Below are 23249 nucleotides of genomic sequence, written 5' to 3'. Positions count from 1 at the left end.
CAGTCGGTGAAGTTGGCGGGAAAGGTCTATGGCGCGGTTGCATTGATGTTTGTGCTTCTAGGATAAATGTCAGATTAAGGCACGTGCAGTGAATAAAATGTGTGTCACGATGGTGGTGCTAGTTTAGTTCCGTGCAGCGTAAGAGCTATTATATTCTTAGGGTCGTTAAAGTTATAATGTTCCGATCAAAGGACCCAGCAAGGCACAATGTGGGAACAAATGGGGTTCTCTGCCTCTGTTAACACGCAGTCCTCTGTATTTGCTCAGAAAAGAGTCCTACTGAGTTCAGTGGGACTTATTTTTGCGCGTGTAAAAGATGTACCCTTAGTTGAGAGTTGCAGATGGGTTATTGATTTATTTAGCAAATTTATACAGCCGCCCATCTCATCGAAGTGATTCTGGGCGGCGTACAACAATCAGATAAAAATGTATATTTTTATATAAGTTATATTAAGTCTGTTACATTATGGAAAAGATAGTGAGAAATTATCAGATTCAGAGTGCTGTTATAGTTTCTCTCTAGCTATTGTGCAGTGAATGCTAAAAGAAAATTGAAGTACTTATTTAGGAGTGCATTATATGTGTGTAGGCTGTCAATTACTCTCTTTCCCAACCTAACCAGTTTAGCTGGGAATTACGTGAGCTGATGTCTGACATACTCAGAGGGTACCAAGATGGGAAAGGCTGGTCTAAGTAGTGATGAAGCACAGTAGGAAGGAATAACATCCTAATTTTGTAGTAGCCAAGCTTTTACGTTGATGAGTATCTGTGCATCCTAGATGTGATTCACATATAGTTCTTGGTTGGTGGGTTGGTATGTTGACTTCCAAAGTAGTCTGTATATTGGATTGTATAGAATAACTTGATAATGCTTGCAGTGAAAGTGGTTTTGATGACATTTGTGGTATAAGCCAAAATATGTCTACACTGACTGGTAAAGGACTTACTGTTAGATGGGAATGCTCCAAATAGCATAGTAAGACTAAGGCTCCTAACCTACTCTATACTTTTATATTACTAAACAATATGTGAAAGTCTTAATTGACCAAAAGCAGGATGGGTGGCAGAGGTCAATATCCATGCATCTATTTCATGACAATCACGGCAAATGAAATATTGACTTGGAATGTAAGAAGAGTAAAATATTAAAGAGAATTAGTTAGATAAAATAAAAATAGATATGTTGTATGACTGAAATGAAGAGAAGGCTGTAATAGATCTGAATAAAGAGAGTCTGATCTTGGGGAGTGGAATTGGTGAATACATGTACAGAAGTAAAGGTTTAATTATGGGTGAAAGGACTACAGTGTATGTCAAGAAGCATGAGTTAGTGGCAATCTAGGTTGCTGTGGTGTGTGTGAAAGTAGGAATCCATAGATTGGTGGTAATTGCATAGTATGCTTCAGCGAGCAGTGACAGGTTATTTAGAAATGAGTTCTGAGAAGAAGCCTGGGGTGCCTGCACCCCCAGGGGGTGTGAGATGGAATTTCAAGGGATGCAACAATTTTATGCACTAAATTAAAAGCTTATTTTTTTAAGTTCAATTTCTTCACCCGCATAGAAATTAGACTTCATCTTCAAATGTGATATTACTTTTGTAGGGGGTGCAAACATTAATTAAATTTCCTAGGGGTGTGGGGCATAGAAAAGGTTGGGAACCACTGTTCTAAATGAATGCAATTTAAGAGAAAAATATTCTAGAAGATGACATGAAGGGATGGGTGGGAATGAGACAAGAAATTACAGAAAAGGTGACTGAACCTTTCAAAAACACAAAATTAAATGAGAGTGGTAACAATCTGGTGTTTGCTTTAAAAATGTTCGGAATATGTAGTTTAAAGCATATATTTGTTCATACACACATGTATGTATTTATTAGATTTAAGGTCGCCTGACTCCAAAACAACTCCGGGCAGCATATAGTATAAAAGAATAAAAAACAGTAGTAGACAAAGAAATCATGTTCAAACTCATACTGATTCATCCAAACTCAAACAAATCATGTTACAGCTTAGCTTGTTTTAACCAGGCTGACACATTAAACCATAATTTGTTTTGGATTAGCATGTGGTACAAACACAGCCTTTTCCATTTGTTATATTTATGGCTAAGCATATTGTGCAATCATTGCAAATATGTTCAATAGTAAGCAAGTACAAGACTACAACTCTGGTTTCACATGGGACAATTCCAATTAGCAAACTTGCCTTATTACATAGCTGTGTACTATAAGGTTATGTTTACACAGCAGTGTAACCCATGATTTTCTTAACCTTGATTAATGAATATACCCAGTTGGCTGTTTCACACCACACACTAAGGTCACACAATAACTTAGTAAGCCATAAAAAAGGAAATTACATTTTTGTTTTGTGAGGCATGTAATTCCAGATTTTATTTGTTGAGCTAATGAAATCTAGAACTTCCTATATATAGGCTGCTAGATTACTGCATAAGGAAGAGTTTTGTGTGATTAGGGAACTGCAGAAAAGGAAATTTATGGAGACATAAAATTTAGCTGTACTTTGTGATCCCTAACAGAACAGTATATTGAAAAATATCGAAGCATGGTATTTGTGCAGAGAGCAATGGAAGCAAATGATGAAAGGTACATGATGATATTCAATTACTACAAGTTAACATAGTTGTGTCAGATTTCAGCACTTGTACATAATTGTGAAGTTTAGATATTTTCTTAATAGAATTTTAGTATGTCTGTACAGTGCTTTGGAGTTCATCTACAGAAAGTGCTTTGAAGAATGTGGAAGCACGACCACAGCACCTTCCTGCTGTGCCTTCAGACACCTGCAACTTTTCCCAGTATTATGCTGTAGTTGTGGAGCTGTGTGATCCACATATATGCTTTAAGGAGATGCAGATGGGTGCTATGTGCTCCATACACCCTAAAGCACTTTTTTGCTTTTGAATCTTAAGTGTTGCACAGCCCATTATGAGGATTTCTGGAATACTCACTACAGTAGGCAAAGGACTTGTATGTGAAAACTTTTTAGTGTAGTCCTATGCTACTGTGGCAAATCAGTTTTATCCCCCTGTAAACGTGCATAAGATTGAAGCTTCAACTACAAAGTGTTAATGCAGCTTTCCCCAGCCTGGCACACTGTAAATATGTTGGAACTACCCACTGGCTGGGAATTTGGGGAGTGGCAAGTCCTAGCTGTTATGTCTGCAAAAAAAAACAAGGCACCACAAACTAGCCAGCATTTTAGTTTTATATGTTGTGTAAACCCATTCAGTGATCAGCATATGGTTCCGTATCATTCAAATTAAGGCAACTGATTCAAGGCATTAAATTAAGGCATATAAATTTAATTAAAAAATAAAAATGTTGAGTAAACATCTGAGTATAGTCAAAGATTTGAAAGTTGGAAAGATCAGATTAATGGGGCTGCTGTGTTGGGACAGATTACAAGACTCTTATTTCTAAACACGCTTCCCTGGAATTAAACCCTTCTAACTAGGTGAGGCATTTGCAAATAAACTTTTGATATTGAACATAATACTGAGCCGCGCCCGCACTCCCTAGCAAAATACAAAACTAGAAGGCTTTTCAGCTGGGCCCCCTTGCGGCCAATGAGAAACCACCTTTTCATTGGTTGAGGATACCAGGAACGGGAAGGCGGGACATTCTTAATCACGTGTCCAACGTTTGTGTTTCGGGCTTTAGCCGGTTCAGAACTGGTCCTAGTGCGACCTTCTTCACGTGTCCTTAGCCGCCCATTAAGGAAGCAGAAGTTGACCAGGCTGCTGGTTCGGTTACTAAGGATTTCAGGGAGTTTTCCCTGTTTTACCTGCAGACCCCAGGGATTACAGCTGGCCCGTTCTGCACGCAAAGCATTGAGCAGTGCCCTGAGGTGGAGCTACCCTTCGCGGCAGCCATGGAAAAGGGGCTGTTCTCAATTGAAGCAGCGGGAAACGGGGAGGAGCAGCAGCTTACAACTCATGAGCCTGAGGAAAGCGAAGAGAGCTGTGAAGGCCTCTGGGAGCTGCCCGTGGAGCTCAGCACGCGGAGACCGGAGTGCGGCCGCTGCGGGTGAGTGGAGAAGCCAGGCCTCCTGCTCCGTAGAGGGTCACGTGTAGCTGAGTGGCCCCGGTATTTCACGCCCTCTGCCGGCCAAGTGGATGCGGTGCACCTGTTCCCGGCCGGCCTCCGCTCCTGTTTCACTTCCTCTGCAAAAAGGCACTCGCCCTCGCCTTTCAGTCTATTTCTCAGGGCTTTTTTCTCACGACAGGTATATCCATGGTTAAGCTACCCATGGTCCCCCAAGTAACCTAATGTTGGTCACACTCCACACTCACCCTGAATAGTAGCTTAATCACACGGGTTGTGGTCCTTACTCCAAAGTACAGCATCCCCGCCTCCCTGCGCAGCGCCCTCCCAGGGGGACCTTGGCACCTCCCGTTGCTTGAACGGATCAAGGAATGGCAGCTGCCTGTCTTCGCCTCCTATTATCTGCTTGGGCTCTTCCTCTTGGAAGAACTGTGGAGTTTCGAGGTGTGCTGAAGTGAGTTTGCAAGGTGCACTAAACCCTGAACTAACAACACAGGCTACATCTAGGCTAAAACTGATTGACTAGATTGTAGCCTGTCCAGCCAGGTGACAGCCTCTAGCCAACCTTGGCTGATAATAAAAAGCTAAGGAGGGTCAGATCATATGAGTGAATGGATAGGAGACTACCAGGAAATCCCATATAAGTAGGCTATATTGTGATGTCAAAAAAATAAACTGGAGGAATGCAGTGGGAAACTAATTGGATGTGTTTGTGAAATCACCAGAGGATGAGCTCAAGTTGAAGGAGGTTTTATATTTAACTCATTTGTTTTTCATTTTGTCATGTAAATGCAGCCAGATCATGCTGTCTAGCTAAGGAAACATTTGACTGCAGAGAAAGGGAGAACAGGTCAGATAATTTATTTTCCTTACTTATTTTGTCCATCTCTCTCTCTCTCTGTGGCAGGGAAGATTGAGTTTTGTGGCACTACTTAGACTCCATACGATTTCAGCTCCCACCATGATTGCCTGAAGCTCTACATTATTCTAACTAGCCTGCAATGTGATCTCTGGTTTTGGTTTAGAATAAACCCATCCATTATGCATTGTAAGCTGTAGATTGTTTTAAGATGTAAACACAGTCATAATGTGAGAATATTCTTTTCACATTATGCTACACCATGTGATTTTATGCATGACTGTATTTAGATCTTAAAAGCAAACTATGATTTGCTGCAAAGTGCTATCTCCACATTTGTTTGGAATTAAGTGACTTTACACTGAACTGACATGGAAGGCACCAGGATGGGAAGGTAGGGTTATAGGAAGGATGTGAAGAGGTAGCAAGGAGATGATACTTCAGCTGTGCACTTGTTCATCTGTACCAGTGTTTCTCAACCTTACTGAGTTTAAGATGGGTGGACTTCCAACTACCAGAATTCTCCAGCCAGCATGGGGAATTAGCTTGACAATGGTGCTTTTCCTAGTTACATTTCAGGTTAAGAGAAGGTTGCATTTAAGTCAAGCCACAATGTTAGATTGAAAGGTGTGTAATAGCTACTTTATTTGGTATGCCTTGATGATCCTGTACTGCCATCTAGTGAACAGTTGTTTACTTGAGCAAAATTTTGTGTTATATTTTTCTCCCTTTTGCCTATACATATTGCTAATTTTAGCAAGTGAATGTTTGGGATATCATAATTCAAGAATGTTTGTTAAATTCATTTAAATACTGGGAGAATATTTTAATATAATTTTTTCAGTATTGTAAACAATTTAGAATTTGTATGTGGCTCATACTAACGGATACTGATACATACTAAATTGAATTGGGCCTGTCTCTAACCTACTTATTCATAGAATGCCTGGGCAAATGTGTTTGTCAACTCTAGTTTGATAAGGATCTGTGAAGAACATTTCTGAGAATGAAATTATCATTAGAGATGGAGGAAACAGACAGCTATTCACCTCCTGTGGGAAGCCCCTTTCCACAAAGCATTCCATGTTTCATTTAAAAATGCTGCAGTACACTGTATTCAAGATTCCAGCCAGCCAAAAATCAGTTTCCTCCTGGGCTCGATGCTCAGCATTCCATTGCTGCTGACATGTCCAATCCTTACTAGACTGTTCTTAACAAATCCTTTGTATTTTTGCAAATGTCATGGTTTCTTTGCACATACTGATCATTTCTGCTTGTTTTTCTGTGGTCCCATTTTCACTACTTAGCAGTTTCATTTTTTTTTGCTTTTTGTTTGATTTATGCTTAATATTTTTAAAAATGTTACAGAAACTAGCTAACAGTACAGTAATGCAACTACAATAACATTCAAAGTGAAAGAAGGTATAAAATGGGGGAGAGGGGGTATCTCAGTAAAATAGAAGGACAAACTCTTATGGGAAAAGCAGTATTTCAAATCACCTACTCCTAAGTCATGTAAGGCTTTATATATATCACAATCAGGCCTTTGAGTTGTGTTCATTGTAACAGGTGCCTATAGGTTAAGATTTCAGAGACAGAAGGCTGGAACTACCTTTAAAGCATATTCAGAAACCACAGTTTTGTATTTGTTCACAGCCTACATTTAGGAAACAGTATGCTGAAACAGCTGCATAGCCATTCATTTTCCAACATAATATTAAAGCCTTGAATGATTTAGGACCCAATACTTTAAAGATTCCCTTTTCTCATACAAAACTACCCATCTATTGAGATCGTCAGAGGCTCTCCTATATATCTCCATAGCCTCTGATGTTCTTTTAGTTGGGACTAGAACAATACTTTATGGAAACTAAGCCAAATAACTAGAATTCCTTTCTAAGGGAAGTCCTTCCCATAAAAAAAAAAAAGTTGTCCTTTTTTTTTCAGGAAGACCTTGAGTTTTTATAGATATAATTCAAAATTGTATTGCTGTTATGTGTTGTGCTTCTCCTGCTGTTGTATTATTGATATTGTTTATGCTATAATGTTTTTATTCTTTTTTTTTATGTAACACCTGGAACTTTGTAGAGGATTGGCAAGAAGTTTTAAACAATATATAAGCACGTATATTTAGCATTTAACAAGAATGATTAGGGTGGGGGATCCAATTTAGGACTCAGCTTGGTAAACTGAAGGGTCATATGCGCTTTGGTTTGAGCATATGGATTATTTACAATATTGATATCAGGATTGAAAATATGTGCACAAGTAGGATAACATCACTAGATAAACATAGAAATATATTTACTAGGAGGACAGTGGGATATCTCAAGGAAGTCTTCCTATTGGGAATTACAAAAAATACTAGACAACCCATGACCTGTAAGGTCATCTTTTCAGAGATATTTCCTTATGTGAACAGAGAAGAAGGGAGGGAGAAAGGCAGGGAGCAAAAAAGCAGTGGGAACGTGAGCTACTTACAACTTGCTGCCAGCCTCCCAATTGACTTTGCTTATGGGAAGCTGACAGTGAGAATGAGAAATCTCCCTCCCTCCCTCTTCCTCCCTCCCTCCCTCCCTCCCTCTTCCTTTCCTTTCCTTTCCTTTCCTTTCCTTTCCTTTCCTTTCCTTTCCTTTCCTCAAATAATATGGGCTTGTGCCATTTTCCCTCCCCTCATGGCCCTCAGGAGAACCCTGGTGAAGCCTCTTCCTCCTCCTTGGTTGACCCGCGGAACTGTCTACCAGTTTGCTGGGGGGAGGTGGAACAAAGGGAGCTGCAGACTGTGAGGAAAACTGCACTCCCGCTCCTCATTCCAATGTGTCCCCGGGGCCCCCTTGAGGGAGGGAGAGGGCTCACCTGTCAACCGCAGGCAACCCCCAGCCACCCCTACCTCACCAGCAGGCATCCAAGTTGCTCCCTCATCCTTCCTTCAATGCCCACCGCCATTAAGAGATTTAAAAATTTAGCCTTGGTTCCAAAGCAGCCAATTGCCACTCGCTCACCGGGCCTTGCTGCCAGCTGATTGGATGCAGGGGACAGAGGGAGATGGGAAGGAGGTCGGGGATGCCTCCCCCTCCCCCCTCCCCCCTCCCTTCCTTTCCACATATAATATAGGCCTGTGCCATTTGGCCTCCCCTCACGATCTCAGGAGAGCCCTGGTGAATGTAACAGCTGTCAGCAACTCCTTAAGCTGAATGCATCTTCACCTGAGCTTGTTCAATCTCCAAGAAAGATATTGCTTTGTTAAGGCGTTGCCCACAAGTTCTAGGTTTGCATCCCTACATACTTCAAAACATCTTTTTGCCTTTGAATCAGAAGCATTGCATAAACCTCCTGTTTATCCAGTATAGATTTCTGTAATTCTATGCTGTCTAGCTCAAAAATGACAGAAAAGGACCATTGTCCTTAGAAAAGTGTGAGTGGTTTGAAATATACTTGGGAGAGCTAAACTGGCCTTTTTTAACCTTGCACCTTTCAGATGTGATAATTTCTGGCATGATCTAGCAGGGAATTCTGAAAGATGCCGTATCAGATATCCTGAGGGCATCATGCTGGGTAAGCCTGGACCAAAATATGTCTCGTAACATGCAGTGCATTAATTTTTCCTCAATCAAAGCCAAGGCAGTTTTACTTTATGAATTATGAATGAGTTGTTCCAAAGACTTTTCCTTTTTAATTTGATTAACAGTCTCAAACGTTAAATTTAATAAGTCCCTGTTGGTAGTGATGGTCATGACTGACTTAAGTTAAAAATAGCAAGGCTAGCATATATATCTGAAGCACAAAGGAAGCATTGGTACAATTAGTATGGGAAGTTACAGGTCATGAAGGGATTGTGGTGTATGATTTTATATCCTTCTGATGTATTAAATTTCATACTTTACTCATTTCATAGCTACTGGGCACAAAGCAATTACATGGAAATCATCGCTTTGTGAATTCATCTGAATCCTTCACCTGGTCTGCACAAATAGCACTGGCTTTTCGGATTGACAAATGTATTAGTACATAAATCACTTTAAACAGTAATTTTCTTGCTTTCTTGAATGTAAATTAAGATTTCTTAACCTACATTTAAAAAAAAGACAAAAAAAAAACAGGCTGCAAGAAAGCATTTGGGAAAATGCAGTTAATTAAAAACATTTCCCCCCCTTAGGCCACATGCGTTACACTCAGCTGTAAATTTCCTCTGCCTAGACATTTAACTCCTTATTCAGGAATCATCTTTCTTACTAGGTAACGTATTACTAGATAACACTATTCAGATAAATTAGTTTTTTTTTTTTTTTAATTGCAGGCAGTAATGAATCTATATACACACAGAAGATTATCCCACTTTAGTACACTGAAGTTAAAGCCTTTATATAGGTTTGTTCTCCAGGCTTTACATTTTAGGCTTTTTCCTCCCACGTTTCTGAGTTAACAGATAGTTGGCCATTCTCTTTGCAGTCTTGGAAAACACCTGATCTCTGTTGACATAATGGTTCAGTCTAGCCTTGGAGTCACTGGTTCTTGCCTTGCCAAGTTCATTCTTTACAACCTGAATCCCCCTCTCCCCTGTAAAATTTGGGGAAATCATTTTTGTTTTTTTTCCCCAGAGATTGTACAGTTTTATGATAAAAGCAGGAAAAAAAATAGCAATTGCAAAATGAAATAACACATACCAAATCCTGAGTACTACCATATTCTAATCAGTAGAATTTAGTGTTAACAAACTAAATCCAGAGATGAGGTAGAGCTTTATTCTCAGTATTATAAGAAGTTCTGTGGAATAAAGCAAATAGACTTCTACTCAGAACAAACATGAGTTGAAGCAAAATGCTTTCCAGGTAATTGTGGCAAGAAACTGAGTTCTTGGATTCCATCTTTGTAACTTCCTAGAGTGAGATTGAATTCTGATTCTCTGCAATGCAGGTTTGATTAGTAAATAAGTAATTTTATTACAGTCCCAGACCAGTAACACAATTACCAATATCTATAATATTTAAAGTCCAAATACAGAATATGCAACCTACTTGCAGACAATCGGTGAATCTATAATAATTGTTTGGCAAGCTTTTGCATCTACTATGTAGAACAGGGTTTCCCAAACTGTGAGGTGTACTTCCCTCAGGCAGGCGCAGACAGATTCCAGGGGAGGTGTGAAGAATGTTTTAGTTGTACATTGTTATGATAAATCCACCTTTCCCAGAGTTTCATTGTATCATTTTCATTGTTCATTTGTGTTCATTTTGGTGTTTGGATTTTTAGGGGATGTGTGTAGATTAAAATTACACTAAAGGGAGTGTGATGGCAAAAAGTTGAGGAACCCCTGTTTTTGTTTTTTTTTCCTTTTTTGCTTAGGGTCCAAAGTGTTCTCAACAATTTTTCCAGCACAACAATGCAAAGGCATCAGTTTTATTCCATTCAGTCTTTCTGATAGCTCAGCTTTCTCAAGTGGATGTTGCAACTTGGAAAACTATGGTTAACAATACGTACCGTTATGGTCAGTGTGATGTCTCTTCTCTTTAATGCTGCAATACCAATCTCAGGTCAATAATAGGTTGATGTCATTAAATCAATCTTGTACTTCCTCATGTATATTCTTCTGGTGTAGCCAATCCTTAAATTTCCAACAAGTGTTTAGCGTATAATTAACAAATTATATTCAGAAGATTAATGGGCCTATAGTTAGCAAAGTCAGTCCGGCAATCTTGTCAAAATGGGCATAATAATTGTTGTGCCCTAATCCCTAGCTAAGTGGGTAATTTTGCCAAAATATACAGGTGAAACTCGAAAAATTAGAATATCGTGCAAATGTTCATTTATGTCAGTACGGCAACTCAAAAGCTGAAACCAATATATGAAATAGATGCATTACGTGCAAAGCGAGATATGTCAAGCCTTACTTTGGTATAATTGTGATGAGTATGGTGTACAGCTTATGAAAACCCCAAATTCACAATCTCAGAAAATTAGAATATTACATGACATCAGTAACACAAGGATTGGAAATAGAACAATATCGGACCTCTGCAAAGTATAAGCATGCATATATACTCAGTACTTGGTCTGGGCCCCTTTTGCAGCAATGACTGCCGCAGTGCGGCGTGGCATGGATGCTATCAGCCTGTGGCACTGCTGAGGTGTTATGGAAGACCAGGATGCTTCAATAGCGGCCTTCGGCTCCGCTTCATTGTTCGGTCTCATGTCCCTCGTCTTTCTCTTGGCAATGCCCCATAGATTCTCTATGGGGTTCAGGTCAGGCGAGTTTGCTGGCCAATCAAGCACAGTAATCCCATGGTCATTGAACCAGGTTTTGGTACTTTTGGCAGTGGGGGCAGGTGCCAAGTCCTGCTGGAAAATGAAGTCGGCATCCCCATAAAGCTCGTCTGCGGAAGGAAGCATGAAGTGCTCCAAAATCTCCTGGTAGACGGCTGCGTTGACCCTGGACTTAATGAAGCTCAGTGGACCAACACCAGCAGATGTCATGGCTCCCCAAATCAACACAGACTGTGGAAACTTCACACTGGACTTCAAGCATCGTGCATTGTGTGCCTCTCCATTCTTCCTCCAGACTCTGGGTCCTTGGTTCCCAAATGAGATGCAAAAGTTGCTCTCATCAGAAAAGAGGACTTTGGACCACTGGGCAACAGACCAGTTCTTTTTTTCTGTGGCCCAGGTAAGACGCTTCTGACGTTGTTTGTTGTTCAGGAGCGGCTTGACAAAAGGAATACGACATTTGAAGCCCATGTCCAGGATCCATCTGTGTGTGGTGGCTCTTGATGCACTGACTCCAGCCTCAGTCCACTCCTTGTGAAAGTCCCCAACACTTTTGAATGGCCTTTTCCAGACAATCCTCTCCAGGCTGCGGTCATCCCTGCTGCTTGTGCACCTTTTTCTACCACACTTTTCCCTTCCACATAACCTTCTATTGACGTGCTTTGATACAGCACTTTGGGAACATCCAACTTTTTTGCAATTACCTTTTGGGGCTTTCCCTCCTTATGGAGGGTGTCAATGATGGTTTTCTGCACAACTGCCAGGTCAGCAGTCTTTCCCATGCTTGTGATTCCTACTGAACCAGCCTGAGAGACCATTTAAAGGCTCAGGAACCCTTTGCAGGTGTTATGGATTCATTAGCTGATTAGAGTGGGACGCTTTGAGCCTAGAATATTGAACCTTTTCACACTATTCTAATTTTCTGAGATTGTGAATTTGGGGTTTTCATAAGCTGTACGCCATAACCATCACAATTATACCAAAGTAAGGCTTGACATATCTCGCTTTGCATGTAATGCATCTAATATATTGGTTTCACCTTTTGAGTTGCCATACTGACATAAATGAACATTTGCACGATATTCTAATTTTTCGAGTTTCACCTGTATAGGAAGCAGTGCCTGGATAGTTTCCAAAGAATCAATGTTCATCTTAACTACTTCTCTTGGATATAATTGTAACCCAGGGCTTTGTCCCCTCTTAGTCAACTTTTTTTTTTTTTTTTTAATTTTAGAGGTTGAAACTTTTGCCAGTCAGCAGTAAAAGTAAAATCATATGTGATGGAGTAATGCTGCCATGCTTGTGACATAATATCTGAAAATAAGCTTCCCAGGCTCCTATAGAGATATCACAAGCCATTCAAGGCATGTCTGAGGTAAACTAACCCAACCTGGATTAATTCAACAAAACCTGGCTGTTTCCCTTCACTTTATTGAAGAAACTGCCTCCATAACTTCTGGACAGCAGCCTTCTTTCTGTCCTTCAAGAGAGATTGATAGGATTTCCTCCCACCCCTCCCCTATTTCTGCCAACACTTGAATGGTGTTTGAGGGTTCAGTTATTTGGATTTTTAAAATCTTAATAAGATCTCTCTTTCTCCCCCTCTCTTTTGCTTCCATAAATATATAATCAAACCAGTTCTTAGAAACAGAAGAGTCCGAGGAGCTGGCCATGTCCTACTTTTTAATAACAGATTTCTGTAGGCTGTGAGTGAGGGTGTAACAATTATTACTTAATAACTTGCAAAGTAGCTCTGCCTGTAGGTAGCTTTTGAGAAATTGACAAAATAAAAAAATGGTTTCTATCAGAACACAGCTCAGCATTGAAGCATATGACACAGTTAACCAGGCTAACCCTGGGCAATATGGAGGATACTGATAGTCCTGCTAGGATCCTATGGAATTTGAAAATATTTGGAACTATCACAAAATAGCTTAATTCGGATGATAGTCATTCAATGAACACTGCATTATTACAGGTATTTTTTAGACAACTTCATAACTAATCATAACACTATGAAGCAAGGGTGAATGCTCTTTCATACTTGAAACAGTAAGTTAACTGGCCATTTTACACCCTTCCTGCAGCTATTCTTAAGGATAGATGTAAATCCACTTCTTGAAAGACTCTGTCCATGTGTACAGTATATTAATAACACTGGCCCATATTCTTTTGTACTGCCTCTTTTATACTGATATCTGCAAATTCATGATAGCCTCCCTAATATAAAAATTCACAGATTCCAGATACATAAACTACTCTAAAATTACATGGCAAACAGCAGAATATGATTGGGGAACATGGTGAATACTTTATTGTTGCAAAAGGAGTAGAAAATTTAGGAAGAAAAAATTAATAGTCTTTTCCATTATTGGATTTTCTTTTAATCACATGAAATTTTTAATCTTCAATCTGTGATTGTATCATAACTGATGGATTTATTGAGAAATAAGTGGTATTTTAGTATTTTTATATTTGAGAAGTTTATTAATGTAATGTTTTAGTAGCTTAGTATTTTAACATCTCAGTATTTTGTTGACTTAAGTAACTGAGTATTTTAGATTTTAAGTGTTTTAGTATATTTAATGTGTGTGTGTGTGTGTAAGTATTTCAGTACTTGCAGCTATATTATGTTTTATCTTAATTTGTAGAATTTCTTTTAGTAGTTAAAAAACTTTTTTTTTTACTTTGTGCCTTGTAATTCTTGTCATGAAACTGAACAAAATTCTGGTCAGTTACATAATAAAGACTATTGATTGACAGCTGACCAGACTATGAGAAATCAGCACATAGTTGAAGATCAAAAGTTTGGATCCATACCAGAATGTTAACTATCCACAATGACTGCTTTTCATAGCATCATTTAGAATTTAGCCAATTTGACAACTCTGTCAGATAGTAACTGGCCAGATTACTTTTGGTATCTCTAAAGGAACACATTACTATCCTGGAGCATCCTTATTATCTGGGAAGGGTGGGGAACAGCTTTGATAAGCATGTAGCACTTAATCATTGATCCCTATTCTGGAATTTAGATCACCCCTTGTAATTCCATATGCAAAGAAATATGTTATATAGGTGGCAATGTATAACTTTAATTCACTCCATAAATTCTTTGATCTGTAAATACAGGCATTGTGGGGATAGATATAACTAAATGAGTAGCAAAATAAAGTATTCATGCTTCAGAAATTCCACCAATGCTCAGTGAGCATGAAAGAGCATATTAATCTCTTCCTGAAGTTCAGTAGAAATCAACAGTCCTACACTGTCCTGTCTCTCTCTCTCTTTTTTTTTTTTACCAGGGAAGGTATTATTCAAACCCGAATGGTAACTATATTCAGCTCCCTCAGTGCTTCAAAAATACTTCATACAATAAACATTGTATATGAGTACTCTTAATCTTCCAGCAGTATTCCACAAGATAAAGGAGATGTTCTATAAACATAGTGAATATCAATCAGGCAGGTTAGAGGCAATTATCTGTAGAGATGTCAGTACCTCGGAGTGGACATTACAATCAGAGACAAGAGGAGTTAAATTGTACACTACAAAGTCGTGTATTTTCTTTGAAAGCTCTTCTGTGAAAACAGATTGAAGTGGGTAATCAAAATGAATAGCCAAAAGAATACTGAATTCCCTCAGTAGCTGCAACTGGTCATCTATGGCTTATCATGGGAATGTGGCAGCAATTAAGTCACAGTTATCATTTTTATGAATAGAAGTTTCTGCCTCTAGACACAAATTATTTTCAAGCATGTTTTTAGGCAGAAGATTTGTAATTTCTTTGCCAGATTTTCTATTTGATCAGTCAATGGAGGGTACAAACAAGTTCTTCTTTTTTTCTGTCACTTGGAGCTATTCCTTTATTAGCACTGATTTCGGCTCCCTATCATTTGATCTTGATGGAGAAAACAGCAGTAAGTCTGTTGGTGAAAAGTATTTTCTCTCATTTTTCTTTTTATTATATGTATGTATGTAAGAATTTTGATTATAATAGTAAAATTAATACAAACTAAGGAAAGGAAAATAGAGTAAAAAGTACAAGAAAAAAGAAAAAAAGTAAATATATAATAAAAGAAATATATAAAGAAGTAACTTCCAACCTTCATCACAAGTGTAAACAAATTTAGTGACTCTTCAACCCCTCTAAGATTACAAACATGTCTTCATCCTTTATTTATTTATTTATCTATCAATCAATCAATCAATCATATTTACATAGCCTCCCATCTCACACAAGGTGACTCTGGGTGGTGTACAACAATTAAAAAAAAATACATAAAAACAACTACATATAAAAAACAGTAAAAACATCCAAAACAGGAGGAGATAAAAATAAGGGAGCCATCGTAAAATCTCCCCAGTCCCCTGGGAACCCTAGGCCTGATCACATAGCCAGGTCTTGAGGGACTTACGGAATGTTAAGAGGGATGGAGCTAATCTCACTTCTGGGGGGAGAAGATTCCACAAGGCAGGCGCCATAGCAGAGAAGGCACGCCTCCTGGGACCCACCAAATGTAATTCTCTAGCAGACAGGATCCGCAGCATGCCTTCTCTGCCAGATCTGATGGGATGGGCAGATGTAATATCCCATCTCTTATCTGTAAACAAATCCATAAAACATCTTTTCAGTCCTGGTGTCAGCGGAAAGTCCATAGGGGGTTGCCAGAAGTAACAACATATCTTGTTTTAACCTTGATCAAATAAACCCACTTTAAATTCCTTTCTTTTACTTCTAACATCTTAATCTTTAGTTCATTCAAATATTGTCATAGGATTTGATTTTTCTTCATTCCTTCTTTATCCCATTGCACAGAGTTCTTCAAAGCCAATAGAAAAAAATTATCCAGGTCACTCTCTTGGTTTGTCATTTGTATTTCCCTTTTAAATTTTAAAACCTCAGCCAGTTTCTTTTGTAGATCCAGTGAAACATCCTTTTTTAAGTCATTCTCTTGGCCTGTCAGTTGTAAATCCACTTTTGATACCATCTCTATCTTGTCAGATAAAATTTGTTCTACATCTGTCATTTCTTTAATAACATCTTTTGGACATGGTCTGTCCATAGAAGCAGACATCATTACTGACATTGTTGATATTGCGGCTACTATTTTCTGATTCCATTCTTCAAAAGTCTCCTTCAGTATTTTTATTGTTATAATGTTTGCAACATTTTACAGGCTTGTGAATCTTTCCTCTACCTAAAAACTTTAGTCTCCTGTAGTGTCCAGTTTTTGAAATAATGAAATTGCTTATCTTTATTATGTCTTGTAAAAACCAAAACAGAATCTATTTCCCACGAGAAGCTGTTTGTTCTTTATAAGTAATTCCAAAATCTTATTGTCAAAGTTTCAATATTCCAATTTTATCTGGACCCTAGTTCACTTATAACTTTCTAAGATCGAAATCTTATTTAGATTTTTGCTGTTTATTTCAGATTCTTTAAACTCTTAAGCTTATGATTAAAATTTCCTTTTATTCAGGATTGAAGGTAGACTCACCCGGCATTTTCCAACTTGTTCCAAAGGTCTTTAATAGCTTAAAAATAGTTAATGAGCAATTTCTGAAAGTGGGGAGAGAGAGAGAACAGGGTGCTAATGGAGTGAGCAGGTCAGCTACACTGGAAAGAGAAAAAGAAAGAGAGGAACAAAATGGGAGTGGGATGAAAGAAGAAAGAGGCAACTGACAAAGAAGGAAAGAAAAAAGAGTATTCTCTCATTTTTTCACCTGCTCCTAAGGTGTCTAACTTACCTGATATGGGAATCTGCACAGATTTTGCATTTAACCCCTGTGAAAAGAGAACAAGTTTGTGCATCTTTAAATACACTAACTGGAAAGGTTTGTAATATTTTTAAGATGAATTAACTTACTGTTAATATGTGAAATAATAGTCCGATTAAAGGATAATGGTGGTCTCTTATATCCATTCTAGGTAGGCATCCAGACGTTTCTTCCAGAACAGAAAATAAAAGTTGGGAGTGCATAAATTGAGATAAAGATTTAATAATTGCTGTTCTTTTAGCCATTTCTTTTTTATTACTGTTCTTCACCATTTGCAATATTACTCTTTTTGGCTGAAGATAATAATAGTGCCTTTGGCTGACAGGATCATTACCACTATTAGACATACATTATGAGCTGGAGTTTCCTAGGACAGGAATGTCACTTAGAACTGACTACTGGAAACATGAAGTAAGTATTATGCCATGAAAATACGGGAAGAAAACACAGCAGAATTAAACCCAAGAGGACATAAGGAGTGCCTTAACTGTTGGAGGCAATAAGCTGTTACAGGTCTTCAGTTCTGCTGGTGTAATAAAGATTCTATTCAAGCTGTGTGATGTCCTTTCCTGGGAAGCTGCAGTGGACCTCTAGCCTGCCAAGGCCGACATCTGTGCTCAACTTAAGAGAGGACAATTATTTTGTATTTAATTCTCTTAACCTCCTTTTTCTATAAATTCTTTGTGGCTGTTGGCTTCCTGTAGATCATTGAAGAGTATTTTCCATAATTTCCAGGTACAGAGAATTTATCTCTGTTCAGTCCTCCTCTGCTTGCTTCTCTGCTTCTCTTCCTGGTTCTGGATTAAAGGATTTTAAACTCATCCATTTTGTTAATAGCTATCAAGAATTGGTTATAAATTGAGTCCATCTTATGGGCCGGAAAGAAACAGTGCTTAGTCACTAAATGTAAATCAGATTGCTGAGTAGAGTGCTTTTGGAGAAGGATTTAAACTATAATTTGGAATTTTGTTAGCTAAATCACTATTAAACTTATTTAGATAATTAAAAACGTTTTGATGGTTATCTTAATTTATCAATTTATATTCAGTTTTCTGAACAAGCATACTGAATGTACTTGTCATGTAAAGAGAGTTCAGTGAATTTACTTTTTTTAAATGAGTTATGGAACATACAGTCTTTCATTAGAAATCACGTATTTATCCAAATTTCTCCTACAGCAAAGACACAGTCACTAACCTTTCTGGACAGGAAAACAACTGTTAAATGGCAAGGAACAAATAAATAATGTCACTCTGTCACCATCTTGCCTCCTGATTCAGTTCATACAGTGATTGGCAAGTGGAGATCCATGCACAAAGTAATATACTTATGATTTGCTGCTGTGCCTGGAATTTAACAGTAAACTAAAGCCTGTTAGTTTTTAATATAAAAATTCCTATCCGATTCTTTTTATCTAGCTTTTCATCTTTGAATAGAATAAAAAAAAGGCTGTAATCATCAGCACAAGTAGTCCTTGACTAACAGCCGTTCATTCAGCGACAGTTTGAAGTTATGAATGTGCTGAAAAAGTAACTTATGACCAGTGCCCAAAGTTACGGCTGTTGCAGCACCCCTGTGGTCACGTGATCAAAATTCAGGCACTTGGCAGCCTGCCCACACTTATGACCACAGGGGTGCTTCAACTCCCCCCACCCACCTATCTCCCTCCCCATCTATGCCCTCTTGGCCCCCTGCCACTCTGTGCTCCGCCATCCCAGCTGACCTTCACCGTCTTCTTGCTCCAAAAAGCCCCTTTGCAAAAAGCTCCTGGAGTGTAATGCACCAAAACACCCTTTGCAAAAAGTTCCTGGGCAGTGCTGAGCTGGGCTTTGTTTCGTGCTGCTAAATAAATAAATAAATAAATAAATAAATTTCCTTCCTTCCTTCCTTCCTTCCTTCCTTCCTTTTTCTTCCCCCTGCAGGTAGACTAGCCCATTCCTGGGAACTTGATCCTCCAGCCACGATAGGTGGATAGACCGGGACCTTGCAGCCCCTTCAACCGTCTCTCTTCTGTTTTCTGCTTTTTGTAAAGTGGTAAAGCTTTTTGGCATGCCATCAAAAAAAAAAAAAAAGTGAAAAACAGCACCTGAACAGCAGCATGCCAAAATGCCAGTTTGGAAAAAGCTCCTGGGTGGGGCAGGTCTGGGCTTTTGGCTTTTTTTTTTTTTTCCCCTGCAGCAGGAAGCAAAAGCCTAGCCCAGCCCTACTCCACCCAGGAGTTTTTTGCAAAGGGGCTTTTTGGAGCAAGAAGTCGGTGAAGGTCAGCTGGGGTGGCAGAAAGCAGGGCGGCAAGGGTGATTGTGGCTAGGACTGGGCTGGGGTGGCTGTGGCTTCCCAGGGTGTGGCAAGCAGCCCCAGAGCCGTGCAATTCTGGGGCTGCTTGCCTCCCCGCAAGATGGGGTGCAGGGCAGCCAGAAGGGCAGAGATGTGGAAGATAGGCGGGTAGGGGGAGTTGGAGGCAGTCCCTTACCTTACTGAGGCTTGGGGCTGGGAGAGACCAAGCCTGGGATGGCTTAGATTGGAGTGGGTTCTTCCTTAACTACCCACGATTCTTGGTTAACGATGGTAACCTGGACTGCTGGGATTTTGGTCACTAAGTTTCACTTTATGACCGCATTGCTTAGCATCAGAAATTCTGGTCCCAGTTGTCATAAGTCAAGGACTACCTGAAATGGTAATTTAGCTTGTCACTTTTATGGAGCTTTATGGGAAGATGTACAGATGTACTTTTATGGGAAGATGTACGGTTGCCTGAGGACGAACAAGTTAGTTTCTTAGGGCTGGACAAAAATGCAAAAGAAATTTGAGATCTGGTGGGCTGCTCCAGGAGATACTGAAAAATAGAAGGAATCCAGGAAAAATAGAATTAGATGCCTCCTTCAGCTGTTGTTTCACTAACATTTCTGCTATGGCAGCTTATCCCAACCAAATGGCCTCCAGATGCATTGGGATACCCCACTGATAATTCCCAGATAGCAATATGCCATCTGTTGGCCATTGTTTACTTGAGTGCAGAAGAATTAGAACGGAATATTAAAGAATTACAGTTGAATATTGATAAAGAATTACAATTGAATATTGATGTATTGAATGCACTGAATCTTTCTAAAGATAATTCTGGTTTGTGAATTGAAAAATTAACAAAATTAGTATTTGGGGGGTACGTGTTTTAGATATTCAAATGATTAAGAAATTTGCCATTGAATTAACTGGAAGAACTGCAGTCCAGTCCCATTCTTCATTTCATAATTTCATGAACAAGAGTTGCAGGATAGGGCAGATATAAATTGATTTGTTTTATAATGACCGAGGACTTAGTTTTCACATTGTGTTAATGATTTGTTCAATTATGAGTTAATGAATAAAACACAATTGGCTGGATTCATACAACATGTTAATCCACTGACCATAATTGGCAAACCATAATAGTTGCAGTTGCACAGAACTTTAAGCCACTAATTGAACCAACTATAGTATGGCTTAGCATAAAATGTGAACCCATTCAAGGTGTGTAACTAATTTCCAGTGAACTGTGCCTTTCTGGTTTCCTAACCTTAACATATGCATTTGCATATGATTTTCTTGTACTTTCTTCATCACGTATGTGAATATGAAAATTATGTGCAAGGAAAATGTCCACCATTAGGATGAACAGTATGGTTTATATAAAGGAGAAGCTTGCATACTGTGGAGAACTTGTGTGCATTACTTAGGCATCTTTCTGACTTTGCATCCTCAGTCTATAATATGGGTTAGGATTAGAGGATAGTTTTGCTTTCACTGAATTTCAAGGTGCAGTTCTGTACTTTTTCTAGACTGAGTGGCAACACAAGGAAGTTACTTGGTAATAGCATTGAAGTGTGAGATAAAGTCCTCCCCTGCTCCAGTGATGTCATTGTACTGTCCTGGGACCTGTTTCAAATACTACAATCCTGTGCACATTTTACTCAGAAGTAAATTCCACTTTCTTCAATGGAACTACCTCCTAGGTGCTGTGCTTAAGAGTTGCAGCCTTTGTAAACTGAGATAAAGCTTTATACATCAATTTTAATAGATTTCAGACATCAATGGATTTTAAGCATACTTAATATTTTAATATTTTACCAACTTATAAACATCTGTTTGATTATTAAAATCTAAAACTAAAGCATTGCTTGTATTTCTGTTACCTCAGCTACCTTTCTGGAGAACTTTGAACTCTTTGAATCATTTGTATTGCAGCTTCACTGTGACATTCAGGCATCATCACTAGCTTATTTTACACCTGATTTTTAATGAAATAGTGTGTAGTCCCACTTTCAAGAGATTATCAGGTTAGTTATTACATGATGAGGTGTGATCTTTTCAGGACATTCATGCTATGCCTGTTAACTTTGGTAGCTGCCTCTTTTGGCGTTAAAAAACAATGGATAACCAAATCTGTTGGCTGATGAGAACAAGAGCCTTTGACTGCGTTAGTGACAAATCTTCTTAATTAATGTTACTTCCTTTTGGATCAACTTTGTCTTCCTTAATTATATTAACTGCAGTCTTGCCTCAAGGCGTGCGATTGAGAAGAGGGACATTTCAGCATAGGCTGATATTGTAGAAGAATATCAGAATCCATATTAACAATAGAAAACATTAATTTGAAGGATGACCTAGTTTAGAAAAATGAACCATTAACTTTTTGCTTTTCAATATATGCAATATAATAAATGAAATGCCAGCTTTTCAGCTATTGAAAAAATATTTATAAATTAAGTATATTAATTAATTAATTAAAATGAAAACAATAATTCTCAAGATTTGAAAAAACAAATGAAAAAGTAAAAATACAGAAGGGTTCTTTTCATCAATTTACAGATCAGTCCCATTACCCTTTTTGAGTATTCTGACAAGTCCTAAAGTCTAAATATAGACTGGTGGACCAAAACCTGCTATTTTCCCATCTTTTTATGTTTATAAACAATTTTATATTTTAAAAAGTTTTCTTGTTGTATGCAGGATAAGATATGTTTAGAACATTTTTAAGGCTTTCTGATTATATCATTAGATTGAGGTGTGAAAGAAGGCTTGAGGCCTGAAAGATCCAGTTTCAGATTCCATGTTATCTCTAGTTGGAGTCAGAAAATGGATTGCAGGCTTAGTTCTTCCCTTCTCATAGTGGTTCCCATTTAAATTGAGAGCCACATATTTACCTGAGAGTAAGGAAACAGCAAAAGGTCAACTGCATGCTAGATAATTAATGTAATTAGTAATTTGTCACTGTGCTGGGATTAACATCATTGCAACCACATGTTTGTGTTTAATTCCTGAAAATCCTGAAATTCTTTCCTTAATAAAAATAGAAGTGTTTCTGTGAGAGTAACTATAGCTGGCACAGAACAGTAGTCATGACTCATGAATAAAAGAAATCAAACCTTTTGAGACAGCATTCAGAAAAAGCAAGCAAGCAAAGGAAGCCCTTGTACGTAAATAGGAAGGAGCTCTGGCCTCAGTGAGGATGTAAGTGATGAGGAGCTGCTTGCTCTCCCAGATAGAGTGCAGGTGACCCAGTAGCAACTACAGCAGCCATATTTACATTTCAAAGAAATGTAATTGCACATATTCCTGAAGTAAAGTATAGATCAGAGAAGGTAGGAGAAACAGCTGCCCTGAGTTTATTTTCCTAAGTCTAGATGATCCAGGACTGTAGATCCACTTGAGCAGTAACCTGAGAGATTTCATAGTACTGCATGGGCCACCGCAAGTGAAAAATTGCATGTTCTCCAAAGACAATGAAAATCTATATTTCAAAATATGATGTTTGAGCTTCTTTACTAGGCAAAAGTTACTGAACAAGTTCATTGGCATTGTAATTGTTCTTGCTGTCCCAAGCTTAGCAACATGTGGCACTTCAGGTCAGTTTTATGTTCCAAATAATAGAAACTTCCTTGAAGTTGTAGCGCTGATAGTTGAATTTGATAATGTGCTCTAAGAGCATTGAAGAAGAGTTACTACCCAAGAAATACACACACACGTGTCTTTGAAAAAGCAATTCCTAATGGGATTATACAGTTACTGGCAGCAAAAGTCAAGTAAAAGATTCTGGCAGGTCTGGAGTTAGTAAGGTATTACTTCGTTATTCTAGACTGCACACCTGATATAGCCATGTGGAATAACTTCAATAGCTTGCTTTGGAACAACAACAGAACAATAGAAAACTATGGGCAGTAATGACTGCCGGAGAGTGTTTTCTAGAATGAATTGATACTAACAATGCTATAGGAGCAGTTATAACAAAAGTGTTTCTTAAAG

General features: G+C 38.5%; 1 protein-coding gene across 1 annotated transcript in view; it reads left to right on the top strand.

Annotated features, from left to right (window-relative positions):
• Positions 1 to 3511: 3511 nt before the first annotated feature.
• The window catches only part of DTWD2 (DTW motif tRNA-uridine aminocarboxypropyltransferase 2), a 105488-nt gene continuing 85750 nt past the window's right edge, over positions 3512 to 23249 (top strand). The window contains exon 1 of the mRNA XM_007434093.4: positions 3512 to 4051. Within this exon, the coding sequence (XP_007434155.2) occupies positions 3897 to 4051 (155 nt within the window). The 5' untranslated portion in view covers positions 3512 to 3896. The remainder of the gene's footprint in view (positions 4052 to 23249) is intronic.

This window comes from Python bivittatus, unplaced genomic scaffold (assembly GCF_059951505.1).
Source record: "Python bivittatus isolate LINGU-HERP-01145 unplaced genomic scaffold, Pbiv_v1 ctg000850_np1212, whole genome shotgun sequence".
Taxonomy (NCBI): Eukaryota; Metazoa; Chordata; class Lepidosauria; order Squamata; family Pythonidae; genus Python; species Python bivittatus.
This window is presented reverse-complemented; position numbering and strand designations above follow the sequence as displayed.